This window comes from Artemia sp. Qi Xiang Cuo, chromosome 12 (genome assembly GCF_049724085.1).
Source record: "Artemia sp. Qi Xiang Cuo chromosome 12, ASM4972408v1, whole genome shotgun sequence".
In the NCBI taxonomy this organism is placed as follows: Eukaryota; Metazoa; Arthropoda; class Branchiopoda; order Anostraca; family Artemiidae; genus Artemia; species Artemia sp. Qi Xiang Cuo.
The window spans coordinates 10640490-10655149 of record NC_142805.1 but is presented as its reverse complement, the minus strand read 5'-3'; the positions used below and the strand labels follow the sequence as shown (position 1 = coordinate 10655149).

The 14660-nt window shown below is 34.0% G+C and overlaps 1 protein-coding gene across 1 annotated transcript in view; it reads left to right on the top strand.

Moving 5' to 3' along the window:
- The window catches only part of Chc (clathrin heavy chain), a 119204-nt gene extending 105163 nt beyond the window's left edge, over positions 1-14041 (top strand). The window contains exons 22-25 of the mRNA XM_089098413.1: positions 2085-2366; positions 6019-6216; positions 8865-8964; positions 12595-14041. Coding sequence (XP_088954539.1) covers positions 2085-2366; positions 6019-6216; positions 8865-8964; positions 12595-12701 — 687 coding nt within the window. The 3' untranslated portion in view covers positions 12702-14041. The remainder of the gene's footprint in view (positions 1-2084; positions 2367-6018; positions 6217-8864; positions 8965-12594) is intronic.
- The last annotated feature ends 619 nt before the right edge of the window (positions 14042-14660 follow it).

Below are 14660 nucleotides of genomic sequence, written 5' to 3'. Positions count from 1 at the left end.
AAAGAAAACGATCAAAAATGGGGCTTTTAAAGGCCATACGTAAATATTGAAGAAACAAACAAAGCGAATATTTCGAGAAAACAACCTTCTCCCTTCTTCAGCGTGAACAAAATAATATAATCAAGGAAAATGCCGAAGAAAAAATTCTTCGTCTCCATTTCACAGTTTTAATTTTTATACAGTTGTCTATAATGAGTGTGATAATTTTCGGGATTTTACGTTAAAGGACTGTGGAAGGACTTGCTTCAGTTTCTAATGTTATATTATAAACTTAATTCTAATGTTATGTTTTAATGTAACATGACTTTACCACTTAGTGTGGGAAATGACGCACTTGGTGTGAATGCAGTATAAAGGATACGCATCAGTGGAAGCGACATAATTATTATCTAGTTGCGTTATGATCATCGTGATGATTTCGCCCGTTGATTTTGATGGTTTTATGGATTCTTATCGCTAAACTAGTGTGAAAGGACTTGCTTCAGTTTCTGATTTTATACTTTAGGCAACATAACTTAATTGCTTAATGTGGAAAATGATGCACTTAGTGTGAATGCTGTTTAAAGGATAGGTATTATTGGAAGTGACAAAATTATAATTATTTAGAAAATTTCTCTTAGACTGCTTTACATTATGTAATCTTATGAATCAAATTTTGTCCGTAACGTAAGCATTGGCGTATAGATTCTAGCTATATATACCGGGGGGGGGGGGGGATGGAAATGGAGAGAAAACAGCTACATTATTTTAAAAGATTAATACGGTTATATAAAAAGTTTAATAGCATTGTTATAAAGGGTGACCTGGGTCTTTTTAGCTTAAGAAATAAAACGGTTAGTACGCATGGAAGGTTATTGGGAAAAAATTATTGCTATGCCACATTATCGGTTAACAAAAAATGCTTTCAATGAGATGTAATGAGACAAAACAAAATATTATTGTCCAGCGCAAATTAACAGCATACTAAAAAAATATGGGTTATCAGGCTGGTGGAATGACGGAATTAGAACAGGGGTGGAAACAAGAATGATAGCATAAAACTGTGGAAAAGGCGCTACAATATCAAAAAATCCAGGTTTGGCAAGAAGACAGGGTGAAGTCGTAATCTCTTGGAATATACAGAAAAACTAAAGAAACCTGGAGAGAAGAAATATATCTAGAATTTGGGCTCCAAAATTATATTTTAAAATGGTTCTTATTAGTAAGGGAGAATTTTATGCTGCTTGGGGGAGAAGAAAGTATTTAGGGAGGATTAAGGTACGGAGTAGTCCCTTCTCTTGTCCGATGTGTGGGGAGTCTGAAGATTGAGAACATTTTATGTGTTATTGTGAAGAACTGGAGGTACTTAGAAGGGATATTTTTGGGAGGGAAGTCATGGATAGAAGTTGTTTAGAAAATAAAATAGGAAGTAGTTGCAAGGCGGAAATTAGGAATTTGGGAAATTTTGTGAGTGTGGGGATGAGAAATAGGGAGGGTTTTCTGTCGTAGTGTTATTTTCAAAAGTGTTTGAAATTATTGTTGTTTTATGCGTTTTGTTGTATTTGTATTGTCCATGGCTCATGGGGCTTTTGTGAGAAATATATCTATATCTATGGAATTTTACGTTGCATATGTTATTTAAAACTCAACATAGTAGCAACAGTTTATTTTCTGAATTTAGTAAATTTTGAAAGTAAATTAATAAAGTTTTTCTAGAAAAATTTTCATGCTTGATGAGCATGATTCTTCATCACCATTTCACAGTATTGTGTATGATGATTATAATGATCTCGCCCGATGATTATGATGATTTTACAAATTTTTACGCTAAACTAATGTGAAAACCTTTGCTTCAGTTTCTGATGTTATACTTAACACAACATAAATTAACTACTTAACGTGGAAAATGATGCATTTAGTGTGAAGGGTGTTTGAATGATAGGTATCAGTTCAAGTGGAAAATTTCTTCAGTTATCTTAAAAAAAACCGTTATTCTTATCACTTTTGAAATCCTTTTGCAATTGATTAGCAGTACGTTGGCAGCATTTTGGCAGCACGTTGATTAGTGTAGTCGATCTTGTATTTGAGTTGCATCCATTTTGCAGGTGAACCATCTTCGTCTTGTCAAACCCTACTTGCGAAGTGTTCAGAGTTTAAATAACAAGGCAATCAATGAAGCCCTCAATGGACTCCTTGTCGAAGAAGAAGATTATCAAGGCTTAAGAGCTTCAATTGATGCGTTTGATAACTTCGACACAATTGCATTAGCCCAAAAATTGGAGAGGCACGAATTGATTGAATTTAGAAGAATTGCTGCCTATCTTTATAAGGGCAATAACAGATGGAAGCAGAGTGTTGAACTCTGCAAAAAGGATAGACTCTTTAAGGTAGCTATAAATTTTAATTAATATAAATTATAATTTAAATTTATAAATCTATAATCAAAATAAATTATAAATATGTAAAAACTCTAGAAAACCTGAAAATAGGCTAAATAATCGGTTCTTGGACAATATTTCCAATAATACTTGATTAAACTGGTATAGCAAGCTAAAGAAAAGGCTTGTACTTTTGTTCTAGACTACCATAATTTTTTATAGACAACTGAAGTGATTAATGTAATTGATTAATGGATTGATTAGTAATGGTTGTTTAAATAATGTGTAATGAAATTTTCTATAACTTTAATTATATTATATCCAGATCCTGGGAGGATCAATTTACCTTTAAGCCTCCATAAAGTACCATATAAAAATTGCGTGCTAATAGCGTGGAATTAGCATAGCTTACCTATTACTAATTGAGATTTAGTTTGAACGCTAATCGCCTACCAGGCATGGTATTATCAGAAATCCTATTAGGTTGCGGGTACTTGTTTTTTTTTTTTTTTTTTTTTTTTTTTTTTTTTTTTTTTTTTTTTGTCATTAGTTTCTTCCAGCTCAGCGTTAGACAAGACAAAGAGAAGTGGCAGAATGGATGGAAAATATAATTTTGGCTATGCATTTGCACATTAGGGAGGGGGGGGGGTAAAGTATTTGGACAGTGAAGTTAAAAAGCAATTCTTACTACATAATATGCAGAATAATTGTACCTTACACATTAGGCATGCAGACCCGCCACCCCACCCCACCCAATGTGCAAATATAAAGCCCAAATTTGTTTCCAAAGTATTATATTTTTATCTTACTTGGTATATTTCATTAGGATTGAGTGTCAGAGAAACAAATTAAAAGAACATTAGGTAGGGTGTATATCATACAAGTACTAGGCAGCGAAATATACCTTTGTAAAAGGAAATGCGTTGAGTCGGACCTAACAAGTTCATTAAATATGGGGATTAAATTAGTTCTTTCAGTATCTCTAATAAGGACGACTTTTTTGTGCATACGCATTTTGATTTTAGCTTCCTTGCTGAAAATTGTGTGACATTTTTTAACGGGGATAATAATGGGGGGGGGGGGGGGATTATGAAATAAAATGAACTGGTCTGATTTATCATAGACGTGTTGAGAGAAAGTGGAACACAAATTTTGGGCTTTGGCATAGCTTCATGACTGCCGATTAAAGATTTGTGTTCCGATATCCTTTCTCCTACTTACTGGTAAGTCCTTTCAATAAAGAAACAAAGGCAAAGCAGAGTTACATAAACACTACTACCCAGACTAGGGCTGGTTTTTTCCTTGCCTCTGTTGAAAAACCTCTGATTATTTTTTTCAATTTTTAAATGTGGCGTTAAGGTTGTGTTTTTTTTTATGCTTCCCTGTTTTTTCCCTCAATTTAGGAATATAGGATACGACGGTGAAATCTTTCAGTCGGATGCAGTGGTGTTCCAAAACTATTAGCTATTATTATTATTGCTATATAATATTATTATATTATTACTATTAGCTATATATTATCATTATTATTGGGGAGTTACTATTAGCAATATCATTGCTAATAGTGACAATTAACTGCTTCATCAACAGCTTGCGGCCAACACACCTGCGAAGGCTCCAACTTCACCCCAATCTGTTCAAAAGTTCATCCTTTACCCCCCGCCCTGATGTCCCAGTTTCCTCCAAGGGGACTCTTCGCAATCCATTGGGAACGACCCGCTTTTTGTTAGACCCTAGGCGGATGGCCAAGAAGAACAGTCTTTGTAAATTTGTCATCCTTCATCCGTAAAGCTTTTCCTGTTTCTATGTCTCTAATCATTTTCTCTGTCATTCTCTAATCTGTCTCTCGTTGTAACGCAAAAGTGGGATAGAACCAGTGGCAGTTCTGGCCTCTCTTGCGCTATTTCTTTGGCAATTACTAGAATTATCGAGAATAAATTATTGGAGTTCTTTTGGCTTCATATTGGGAAACCTTATTCCGACTGTTATAATAAATTGCAAAATAGAGGCTTATTTTACATGTAAGAACATAGAAATATTAAAAACTGTAGAACTTATTCTCTTCAGTTGTAGACACAAGAAACAAACTATAGAAGCGGAAACATTTGCCTTTCCCCATTTGTTTACAATGTGCGAGATAAAATAATGAAACTAAGAAGCCAAAAAATAAGCAAAAAGGGACTTTTTCATATTTTTCATCAGGCTTATTGTTTGACATGCATTAAGTCAATCTGGTATCTTAAAATACCCTGAGACATTTCCTCTGGCAATTATTCAGGAAATTCCCCTTGGTCTTTCAAAACTCCCACGTTTCAGAACCACATCTAGCTACTGTTAATATCATAATTTTCAGTGTCCAAGTCTTTACTCATAGACGTATCTCAGTTTTTGCAAGTGAGATGAGTTAAAGTTACTAGTTTAATAGGTCTTCAATCATTAGGGAAAATCACAACTGATTAACAATCAACTCTATGTACTCTTTTCTACTACACGTCTAGTACTTTGCTACTAATCAACTCTTTGCTGATTTTAAGCTTATTAATTAAGTATTTATTTTTTTTATTATAGTAATTTTTAATTATATTAATTAATATAATTATATTAATTATAATATATTAATTAATTTAAAAATATTAATTATATTATATATAATTGTATTAATTTTTTATATTAATTAGCTTATTAATTTAGTAATTAATTTAGCAATTAATTTTAAGAAATTAATTTAGTTTCGACTATTTCACCGATAGTAGCCTCTGTCTCTTTTTTATATTGAAAGTCATATCTATTCTTTCATCTTATCTATTCAGCTGAGTTATACTGCAGGTAACACTACTGTTTGGTACAACAATGCCTCGAGAATGATACTCATCTAAGAAATATTGCATATATTAAATATTTATTTATGTATATATTAAAATTTGTAAAGTTTAGGTATTGGATTGAATGACAGAATATCAAGCAATAATTATTATTGCTTATTACTTAATTATTATTACGTACTATTGCTATTTATATATTACTATTATAATTATTGTTATATTAATTATTATTAATTATAATTACTCATCGTAATATTTACTATATTATTGTCAATTATTAAATAATAATAATAAATATTTACTATAAAGACTATCTAAGAAAATGTGGGTCGATCCTGCATTTTTTTAATTTTTCATGGAATATCAAATATTTAAATATTTGTGTTTCTCTGAACACGTCTTGCTATATTGCCAATAAAGGGAGGTGGGATTCCAGCTTTTTAATGCTGCTTCTTTTCAAAATATGAAGTATGTTATATAAGTACATACTTCTCTCTTACTTAATGGCTACAAAAGACCCTAATGAGTGGCCTCCTCCTCATGACTTAATGGCTACAAAAGACCTTAATGAGTGACCTCCTCCTCATGACTTAATGGCTATAAAAGACCCTAATGAGTGACCTCCTCATGACTTAATGGCTATAAAAGACCCTAATGAGTGACCTCCTCCTCATGACTTAATGGGTACAAAAACCTTAATGAGTGACCTCCTCATTATGACTTAGCCCCTTGTATTTCTTTAATAGGTTTTATTAATAATACATCTTTTGATGGTATTCATAATTTATGTATATATATATATATATATATTTAAACGTTAATTGGTTGTCTGTTGACAGGATGCTATGGAATTTGCTGCGGAGTCGAAGAGTTCCCAATTGGCTGAAGAATTGATAGCTTGGTTTTTGGAGACGGAGAATCAGGAGTGTTTTGCAGCCTGCCTGTACCAATGCTACGACTTGCTGAAACCAGACGTTGTCCTTGAACTGGCTTGGCGTAACGGCATCACTGACCTTGCAATGCCTTATCTTATACAGGTGAATATATTCATGATTACTATTCAATTTTTGCGGTGGCTTGGTCTATGTGTAGTATTGAATTAAATAAGCAAATACTTTTTAATACCATAATAGCACACAGCTAGTAGTAGATGTCAAACAACAAGAAAGTATAACACACGATAAAATGAAGGAAATCTAAAAATGAACTATCAAAACCTTACACAGCATTTTCAAGAAGTCCATCATTTTAGTGCTTCATGAAGCACGGGAAAAAGGACGATAGTTACTGGTTTCATGCCTCTTGGAATGGAGGACATAAGAATTGGCATGATGAAGTGAGAACTTAAAAAAAGGCTTGTCTAATTTTAGCTGTCTAATTTTATTAAAAATTGCCTATCTAATTAGATATCTAACATTAGCCGACTGGCTTATGATTCATAATCATAACTTAGGTATGTTTTTCCAAGACGCAATGTTAGATAGTAGTGGTGTTTAGGTAGCTTCTAATCCCTCAATGTCTGCTGGCTGTCCTCATAGGTTGTGTAATTCGCCCTATCATAAAGTCTACATACATTATAGAGAGCACGTGATGGAAATTTAGATGATGTAGCGAATGAGAAATGCAAGTTACTTTAAACAGAGAGAAGTTTTTCGGAAGATAGACTTGTGTGTGTACATCCTATTTCAGGTTGCTCTTTTAGTCGCTCCTAGGACTTTTATTCAATATTTAGTGGTAAGTCCGATATCTTGTTGGGAGGGAATGAGAATGTTCAAGAAGCCAACACATAGAATCTGACTCTTTGTTTCGCTAACGGCAAATATTATGCCTTCAAAATCATGCTTTAGCTGGGAAAGAATGGATGAAGTAGTGATTCCCTATATTAGGCTTTCTATATGCGGGATGATATGCTTGACAGATAATTAGCAAACTTGTAGCGACTTTGTATTTGCGCTAGGATAGACCTTAAAACAATGAAAATGATCAGAGGCTCTAATTTTGTGCCTTGAGGAGCTCCGCAGCGTATTTCTTGGAATTCGAATACTTTATTCCGCATGACTGAACAAGTTGGTTTCGATTTTGTAGGACAATTGCAACCATTCTCACAAGAAAGTGCCGAGCACCACTTTTTTCCATCGGTTAATTAGACAAGGCTCTATGTCGACCAATATACACTTATCGTTCCCGCGGTTTCCCTATAGAAAATATGTGCTGTAAGGGGCTATCCACAAAGTTTCTGTAAATTCCCCGAAGATAGAAACAGCAGACTAAGGGCGTTTATTTGTTCGTTTGGAATTTGGCTTTATTCAACTTCAACAGCAGGGGCTTGGGTACTTTGGTTTAGCTGTTCAGGCATGTGGGAGAACCTTGGTAGCAGGCGATACAGGAGAACGAAAAGTACCTATATGGCGGTTTCCGTAAAGCCAGTACTAGGTTTGCATCTATTACAGCGCGTGCACCATGTTTGCCATCTTTGCAAGAGCGGCATCCAAAGGTGGGTCTTCCCCCCGCTGGTATGCCACAGTTTACTGACCAAGGGTCTTCAACAAGTGAGAGACCAAGGGTCTTCAACAATACGGATGAAGCCGAGTCTATGGCTGGCAAGTCATTTCTGGTTTGTACTCTGTTAGCTTCAAATAATTGTGCTACAACTTCAGGAGTGGGTGTTACTCGGGGTTTTGAACCTGGATCAAGTTCAGATTTTTCTCTATCACTAAGGTTCGTAATGGCAGGAGTAGGATACAAGGGCCTAGTGATCATAGAATTTTCTGCTAACCTGGAGAGAACACTACCTGTTTGGGGGCGAGGAAGCCCGCTAGATCCCGCTGAACTGGTAATTAAAGTATTTGTCTTAGCGGGTTTTCCGGTCGCTTTTGGAGACGCAACAATGGTAGCATGTATAGAGGGTGCAGGTCTATGGTCTGTAGTTTGTTTAGAGTATTTAACCGCACTTAAAGTGAAACCATTCGTTGAACTTTGCATATGCAGTGCCACCAGTCTTGCTAGTTACACATGTGGTACAGATTCCCCCAAGCTCCGAAGTCACGGCCAACTCTGACATAATATACAGAAATAAAGGAAGTGTCTGGACCGCCCACCTGTTACCCATTATTCATAGGTATCTTAATACCGGGGAGTACGTACAATACCGGTGCTTGCTGCTGCATCTTAGTACCGGTGCTTGCTGCTGATACCCTCCCCTCTTCATCCTATTGCCTGGTATGTCTTACCAGGAACATGCATTGACGGCTATTGTTAATATGTGCTGTCGGTGGTCTGTGTGGCCAAGCAAATGTAGATGTCAGAAGGAGTGCTGCTCGATTTAGCTTTGCAATCAGGGATCAGCGGAAAAAAAAAATACAACTGTCAGAGAGAACGTGGCGTGGTGAAACCACCGACTATTTAGCTGAATTTTGAAATTCGCTGAAATAAATAAAATCTTCTGTTGGTAACCACGCAGCGCCAACAGCGAGCAAAGGCGAATGTTTCCCGGGGAATTGTAACTGTCAAAAACAGCCAGTGAAAGATACATCGGTCATAATATAGGATCTCAAATAAGTGTCAGCAGGGAAATGACTAACAAGTTTTTATTCGAAAGAACCTAAACCTTAAAAATATTTTTTTAGTTTTCCTTCCGCATATTCTTACACCTTATGGTCGTACGTAAGACAATTCTTATTTTTAGACCATCAGAGAGTATACAGCGAAAGTTGAGCGTTTAGAAGAATTAGAGGCGCAAAGAACGGAAGAAAAGGCTACTGAAGAAGTCAAACCAATGATGATGCGTAAGTATTTTTATGTTTGAGTTATAAGACGTTCAAAAACTAGCATTCAAAGATTATCTTTTAAATGGGAAGATCTAGAAACCTAAATTATGAAAATTCCTTATTGAATAAACTGTAAACAACTAAAGATAATTTCTAGAACCATCTTGGCCTGCCATAACATAAAGAAGGAAAACGATCATAAATGGGTTTTTTTAAAGGCCAAATGAGAATACTGAAGAAGAAAAAAAGTGAATATTTCGAGAGAACAACCGCCTCTCTTCTTCAGCGCGAACAAAATGATATAAACAAGGAAAATGCCGAAGAAAAAAAACAAAACAAACGCGGAAAGTAAACAAAATCAATGAAAAACCAGCCAGATTATTAAGAGATAAATAAAATTCAATGAAAGAAAAAATTATAAGAATTAAAATCAAATACCTCACAACCATGAAAGGAGTTACACGCCAATATCCGCGATTTGCACAAAATCCAAGAATTCTTAACTGCCATCGGCGGATACTAACGAACAACTGAAGAAATAAAAGAGAAAATTTCATTCACTGAAACAAACGAAACAGCAATTAAATAAATCGGCAAACTAGGTCACCTGATTTCTGATCTTAACAATTGCATTTCTTGCGGATGGCCTTTGAGGCCTAAGGGGTTGTTGACTTGTTACAATGTGTAATTTGGAAGGTGGTTCAAGGTTCAAGGTGGTTCAAGGACTACTAAAGTATCGGCTTCTCTTTTGAGGAAACCGAAATACGGCTCATTTATTCTTAAATCACCTGAATCCCTGTTCAAAGCTAGACCTAAAAATTTCAACAGCTTCTTTGTAGTGCTGGACAATAGCTTTGTCGTGCGAGATTAGGCTAGCTCGGTTAAATGAAATAGTATGGCCTGGGTACTCAAATATGTGTTCTGCAAGGGCAGAGTCAAAATTTTCTGTTTTTTTCCGCTTTTTAAGGGTGTTATTAATTGAGGTAGAGTGCTGAGTCAATGTATCCGTAAGTCGCTGATCAGTTTTTCCGATGTACCAAAGACCACAAGAGCAGGGAATTCTGTAGACATCAGAGTTTTCACCTATTGGGATAGAGTCTTTACATTAATAAATTTGGGAACTGATAGTTATTCTGGGTCAACAGTAAGTTTAAATGTAATTTTTTCTTAGCTTTTTGGAAATGGGGTCTGAAACCCCTTTAACGTACGGGAGACCAAGATAAAATTCAAAAGAAAAGGAAATAAAAAGAAAATTCAGTTTATGGCTCTCAAAGGCTATCAAGTCAGCTTTTAATAGATAATAAAACTTGGAATAATATAAACAGGGTCAAATTAAAAAAAAAACTTTAAAATCCAAAACAAATTGAAAGAATAATATGGGTGCTGTTAGGTCCATTTCATTCGCTTGTGAGAATATTTTTACTTGTATTGTTGTTTTTATATCTAATATTGTTTTGTATGTGTGTTTTCTTTACTGTGCTTGAATGTTAGTGGGCAAAAAACAAAGGTACTCGTTAAGAACGCGGTAAATACGCGATAAGTTAAGTTTGGTTAATGCTAATGAAATAAAGCAAAATAGCATGAAAATATAATAGTTAAAAAACAAATTTGGGCTATATATTTGTATACTTGGGGGGGGGGGGGGGTAAAGCATAGCCTGTATTAAATACGTAACCTAACCTAGGTACCTTTTTTCCCCTAAACCCCAAAAAACAATAGTTGTAAACGCAGTGACAAATCACGGTTTGCGATCCAATTTATGTATTGCGACCTATTGAAAGATACCCGTTTGACTATTTTCTTTTAGTATCTATCTTGCGTGTGTTTACCGCTTTCTTAACCAGTACCAAAGCAAATTATTTTTATTATAATTAAACTAAAACAAATAAATATGTGCAATTATTGACGAGGGAGAGTATCATTAAAAACCCTTATGACCAGTGTATTCTTGCTACTAATTTTTTTTTAATTATGGGACTATTGCTGTTCAACTCGTACTGCTCAGTCTAGTACTCATTAGTCTACTAATTATTGAATTACTAGTACATTAGCCTACTAATGGTTAACTATTCGTGTAGGAACGTAGATTAATTATGAGTCATATGTTGTCATGTGCACGTCTTTGTTGACTCACCTTTGAAGTACAAATTTATATCTTTTTTTTATGGAATCCCTAAACAAGAATTTGAAGGTATTTTTACTTAATATGTGAACGGATCCTCTAACATATGCAAAATGTTGTTTAAGATGGAAGCTATGGAAATTTCATGTTTCGAGTCGATTTTCAAGCTATAATTTCGATGAGACCTCAAGATAGTCAAATTTTGAAACATTGCAAGAATTTATTTTTTCCTATTTCTCATTTTGTTGAATAATCAGACTATAATTTTAATAATGTATAATTATGATTATTATACATAATTATGAAATTAATTAATATATAACTAAAATTTATAAACTAATAAATAAAAATCAATAATAAATACATTAATAAATAAAATTTAGTAATTTCAGACCCCACACAAAAGCTGTTAAAAGCCTAACTTATTTATTCTAATATAATAGCTGGAACAGCACAAAACGCTTACTGCGAATCATCTTTACTCCACACAAAGTACTAAAGATATTTAATTACAGGTACTGAAGATAGTTACCACTGTCTAAAGATACAAACTAAACTAATAAACTATAGCTGCATGATACTAAAGATAGTTATAGGTATCTAACTAAAGATTGCTAACTACTAAAAATAAACATATTTTCTAAGGATAGTTAAAAAGCTTACCAAAGAAAGTGTACTAAAACTATCTACTAGAGATGCAAAAGTAACTAAATATAGTTAATGCTAAACTACTAAAAAGAGTTAACAGGCATCTTTAGTAAAGTAAATTAAACTAAAACTTATTGAAAATTTTATTTGAGTTAAAGGTAGATAGGTACAATTGTAGAAAATCCAAGATGTGTGAGAGGCAAATCTGGAATAAGCCATTTTTAGGATTGCAAAAAAATGATGTCATTTCACTTGTTGATAGGTAAGTCTATCATCCCTTCGTCCATACATTCCTAGGGCATAACTATGGTAGATAGTCATAGAACTAAGGGATGAAATATTGGATTGATTTTGGGTTGACGCCTGACGGGCAAAGTATAGTTCTTTAATTCCGTCACAACTGTTTCCGGTGGATCGCATCTTATGCAACTTAGATTGCGCTCCTTATTATGAGCGATATAAATTAAACAAGGTTAGCTTAATGCGGAAAGTGGGAAAATAATTATTGAATTTTCTGGGGAAGTGTGAAAAGTTAAAACTCTAGAGGAAAGAAATGTTTAAAGTGGATGAGGGGGATGAGCCTTGGGTGGAAAATTGCTGAGAAATGGTTGTTTTACAAGTATTAAGAATCTGGTGCGGTAATCGTGAGAATGTTATGTGATGACTTTGTATGTATTAGTGTTTATGAATGGTTTTCTGTGCCTTAATCGTTTTGATCAAAAGTTTAAATTGAATCCATTACTTGTATTTGTAAGTTGTTAATTATATATTTTTTTTGTGGCCATGGCCCTGCGGGGTTTTCGTGTCAAATATACTATACTATGCTATTAGGCTTTAATCAATTCTTTAGCCACATTTGAGATATGTTTTGATTTCAGAACCCCAATTGATGCTAACCTCTGGTCCTGCTGGTATGTTGCCGCCTGGTTATCCCCAAGCCGCATATCCCAACACCTACGCCCCTGGATATGGCTATGGAATGTAGTTGAAGAACTGCTTTAATGTGAATTTGTAATTTTTCTTTTTTCGTGAGTTCTTCGTGTTCATCTTTGATGAGTGTTGATTCTGTGTTCAAAAAAAATTATTTTGTGAATATTGGATATTAGTTGGTATCACCTGTTGTTTATTCCTTCATCTCGAAAGGGAGCAATTCTTTGTTGAAAATTTGATGGCTTTGGTGTTAGCTAGGAATTCATTCCAGTTTTGTCCTAAGCTCTTTTGTTACTTTATTTATTTGGTTGGCCTTCGCTACAATTATTATTAACCACATATTCATTTCTCTTCTTTTTCTTTCTATGAAATACGTGTAATATAGTAACGAAATAAAAAACTTAGAGTTAAAATTAGACAACAGATGTAGCTTCTTTATGCTTTGGTCTCAAGAAATGATTCACAAATCTAGTTTTTAATGCAAAAAAACGTATTATCGGTTTTTTTTAACACCGATATATACGATAACATCGATAAATCATATTACACGATAATATCGTATAAACGTGTTATCGATTTTTTAGTTTACATTGTGTCTGTTTATATAAATCAGTTATTTGGGTAATCTTTACCACAGTCATTATTATTATTAATAAAAAAAACTATAGGTTATATTATTTTGCCGTTTTTACTCTTTCTTTTTCTTGCAAGCGTTATTTGCTACATAATAGCGATAAGCAAATTCGAAATTGCCAATATAAACAGGTACCATATTACCTGTTCTTGCAATGTTCTCGAGTTAAGAATAATTTTTTAAGAATAACTCAAAGATTTACTTTCTATGATATAAGAAAATATTTGGAACAGCTATTATTATATTTATTTTTGGGGGGTAGCCTTTTCTAGTTGTCATCAATATAATATTACAGATGTAAATTACTGTGGATACTTTTACTATTGTTTCCGCAGACACTTCTTAGATAGTAACACCATAAAGTATTTATAGCTTAAAAATCCAAATCAAATTTGGTCTTAAGGTAAATGATATTACTTTCCATAAATACTTTTAAAATCCGGGTTTTATGAAAAAACCAGATTTTTTTTTTATAGAACATCCTTTTTTTATTTGTTTTACTGCGCGTTTTGAGAAAAGGCAGTTACTGTAATTAATAAATTGTAAGGAAATTTTAAAGCCAGGCTTATAGAAACTTTCTCTATATTATCTAATCATTCCTAGCTATCCAGCATACTATCTTTTTCTGTGAGTTGGACTTAAAACAATCATCTTCATAAGGGTATTGAAAATTCCTTTTTTTTGTTTTCTTTTTATTGGTATGAGTTGCACTGTTTAGAAAATGTGAATTAGACTATGCTAATTAAATAATTAAAAAAGTATTTTGAATTTTCTTGTTTTAGTCTTTTTGAAAAGCAAAGTTATAAAGAGAGCCTAGAGTTACTTATGTGTATTTTCATGTACTACTTATATATATTACCACCCAGTGGCGGTTCTGGCCTCTCTTGCTCCCGGGGAGATTAGCACCCCCCCCCCCTCTCTCCTTTGTCACCCAAAATTTTTTGGGTCAGTTTTAACATAATCTTCATTTGTTAACAAAATTTTGCATTTATTCAAATATGATTTTCGGTTTTCTTTTTTTATTTGTTTGAATAAGGAATTGGAGGATAAGTCTTCAAACCAAGATTAGAATTTTGAAGCTAGAATGATCACAGTGGTCAAATATGGTTCTGAAGCATGGGTGCTCCGAAATACCGATGAAGATTTGCTAGATGTTTTCCAGAGAAATTACCCACGGATTGTTCTGGATACCCGGATGACTGAGTGTATTTCAAACAGTAGGCCATACGAAAAGTGTGGTTCAATTTCGATTTCTAGTACTATAATGAGAGCAAGGTTGAGATGGTTAGGGCACGTTTTGCGGATGAAGGATGACACATCGCCAAAAATTGTCCTTTTCGGCCAACCGGTCTAGGGCTAGACGAAGAGCAGGTCGTCCGC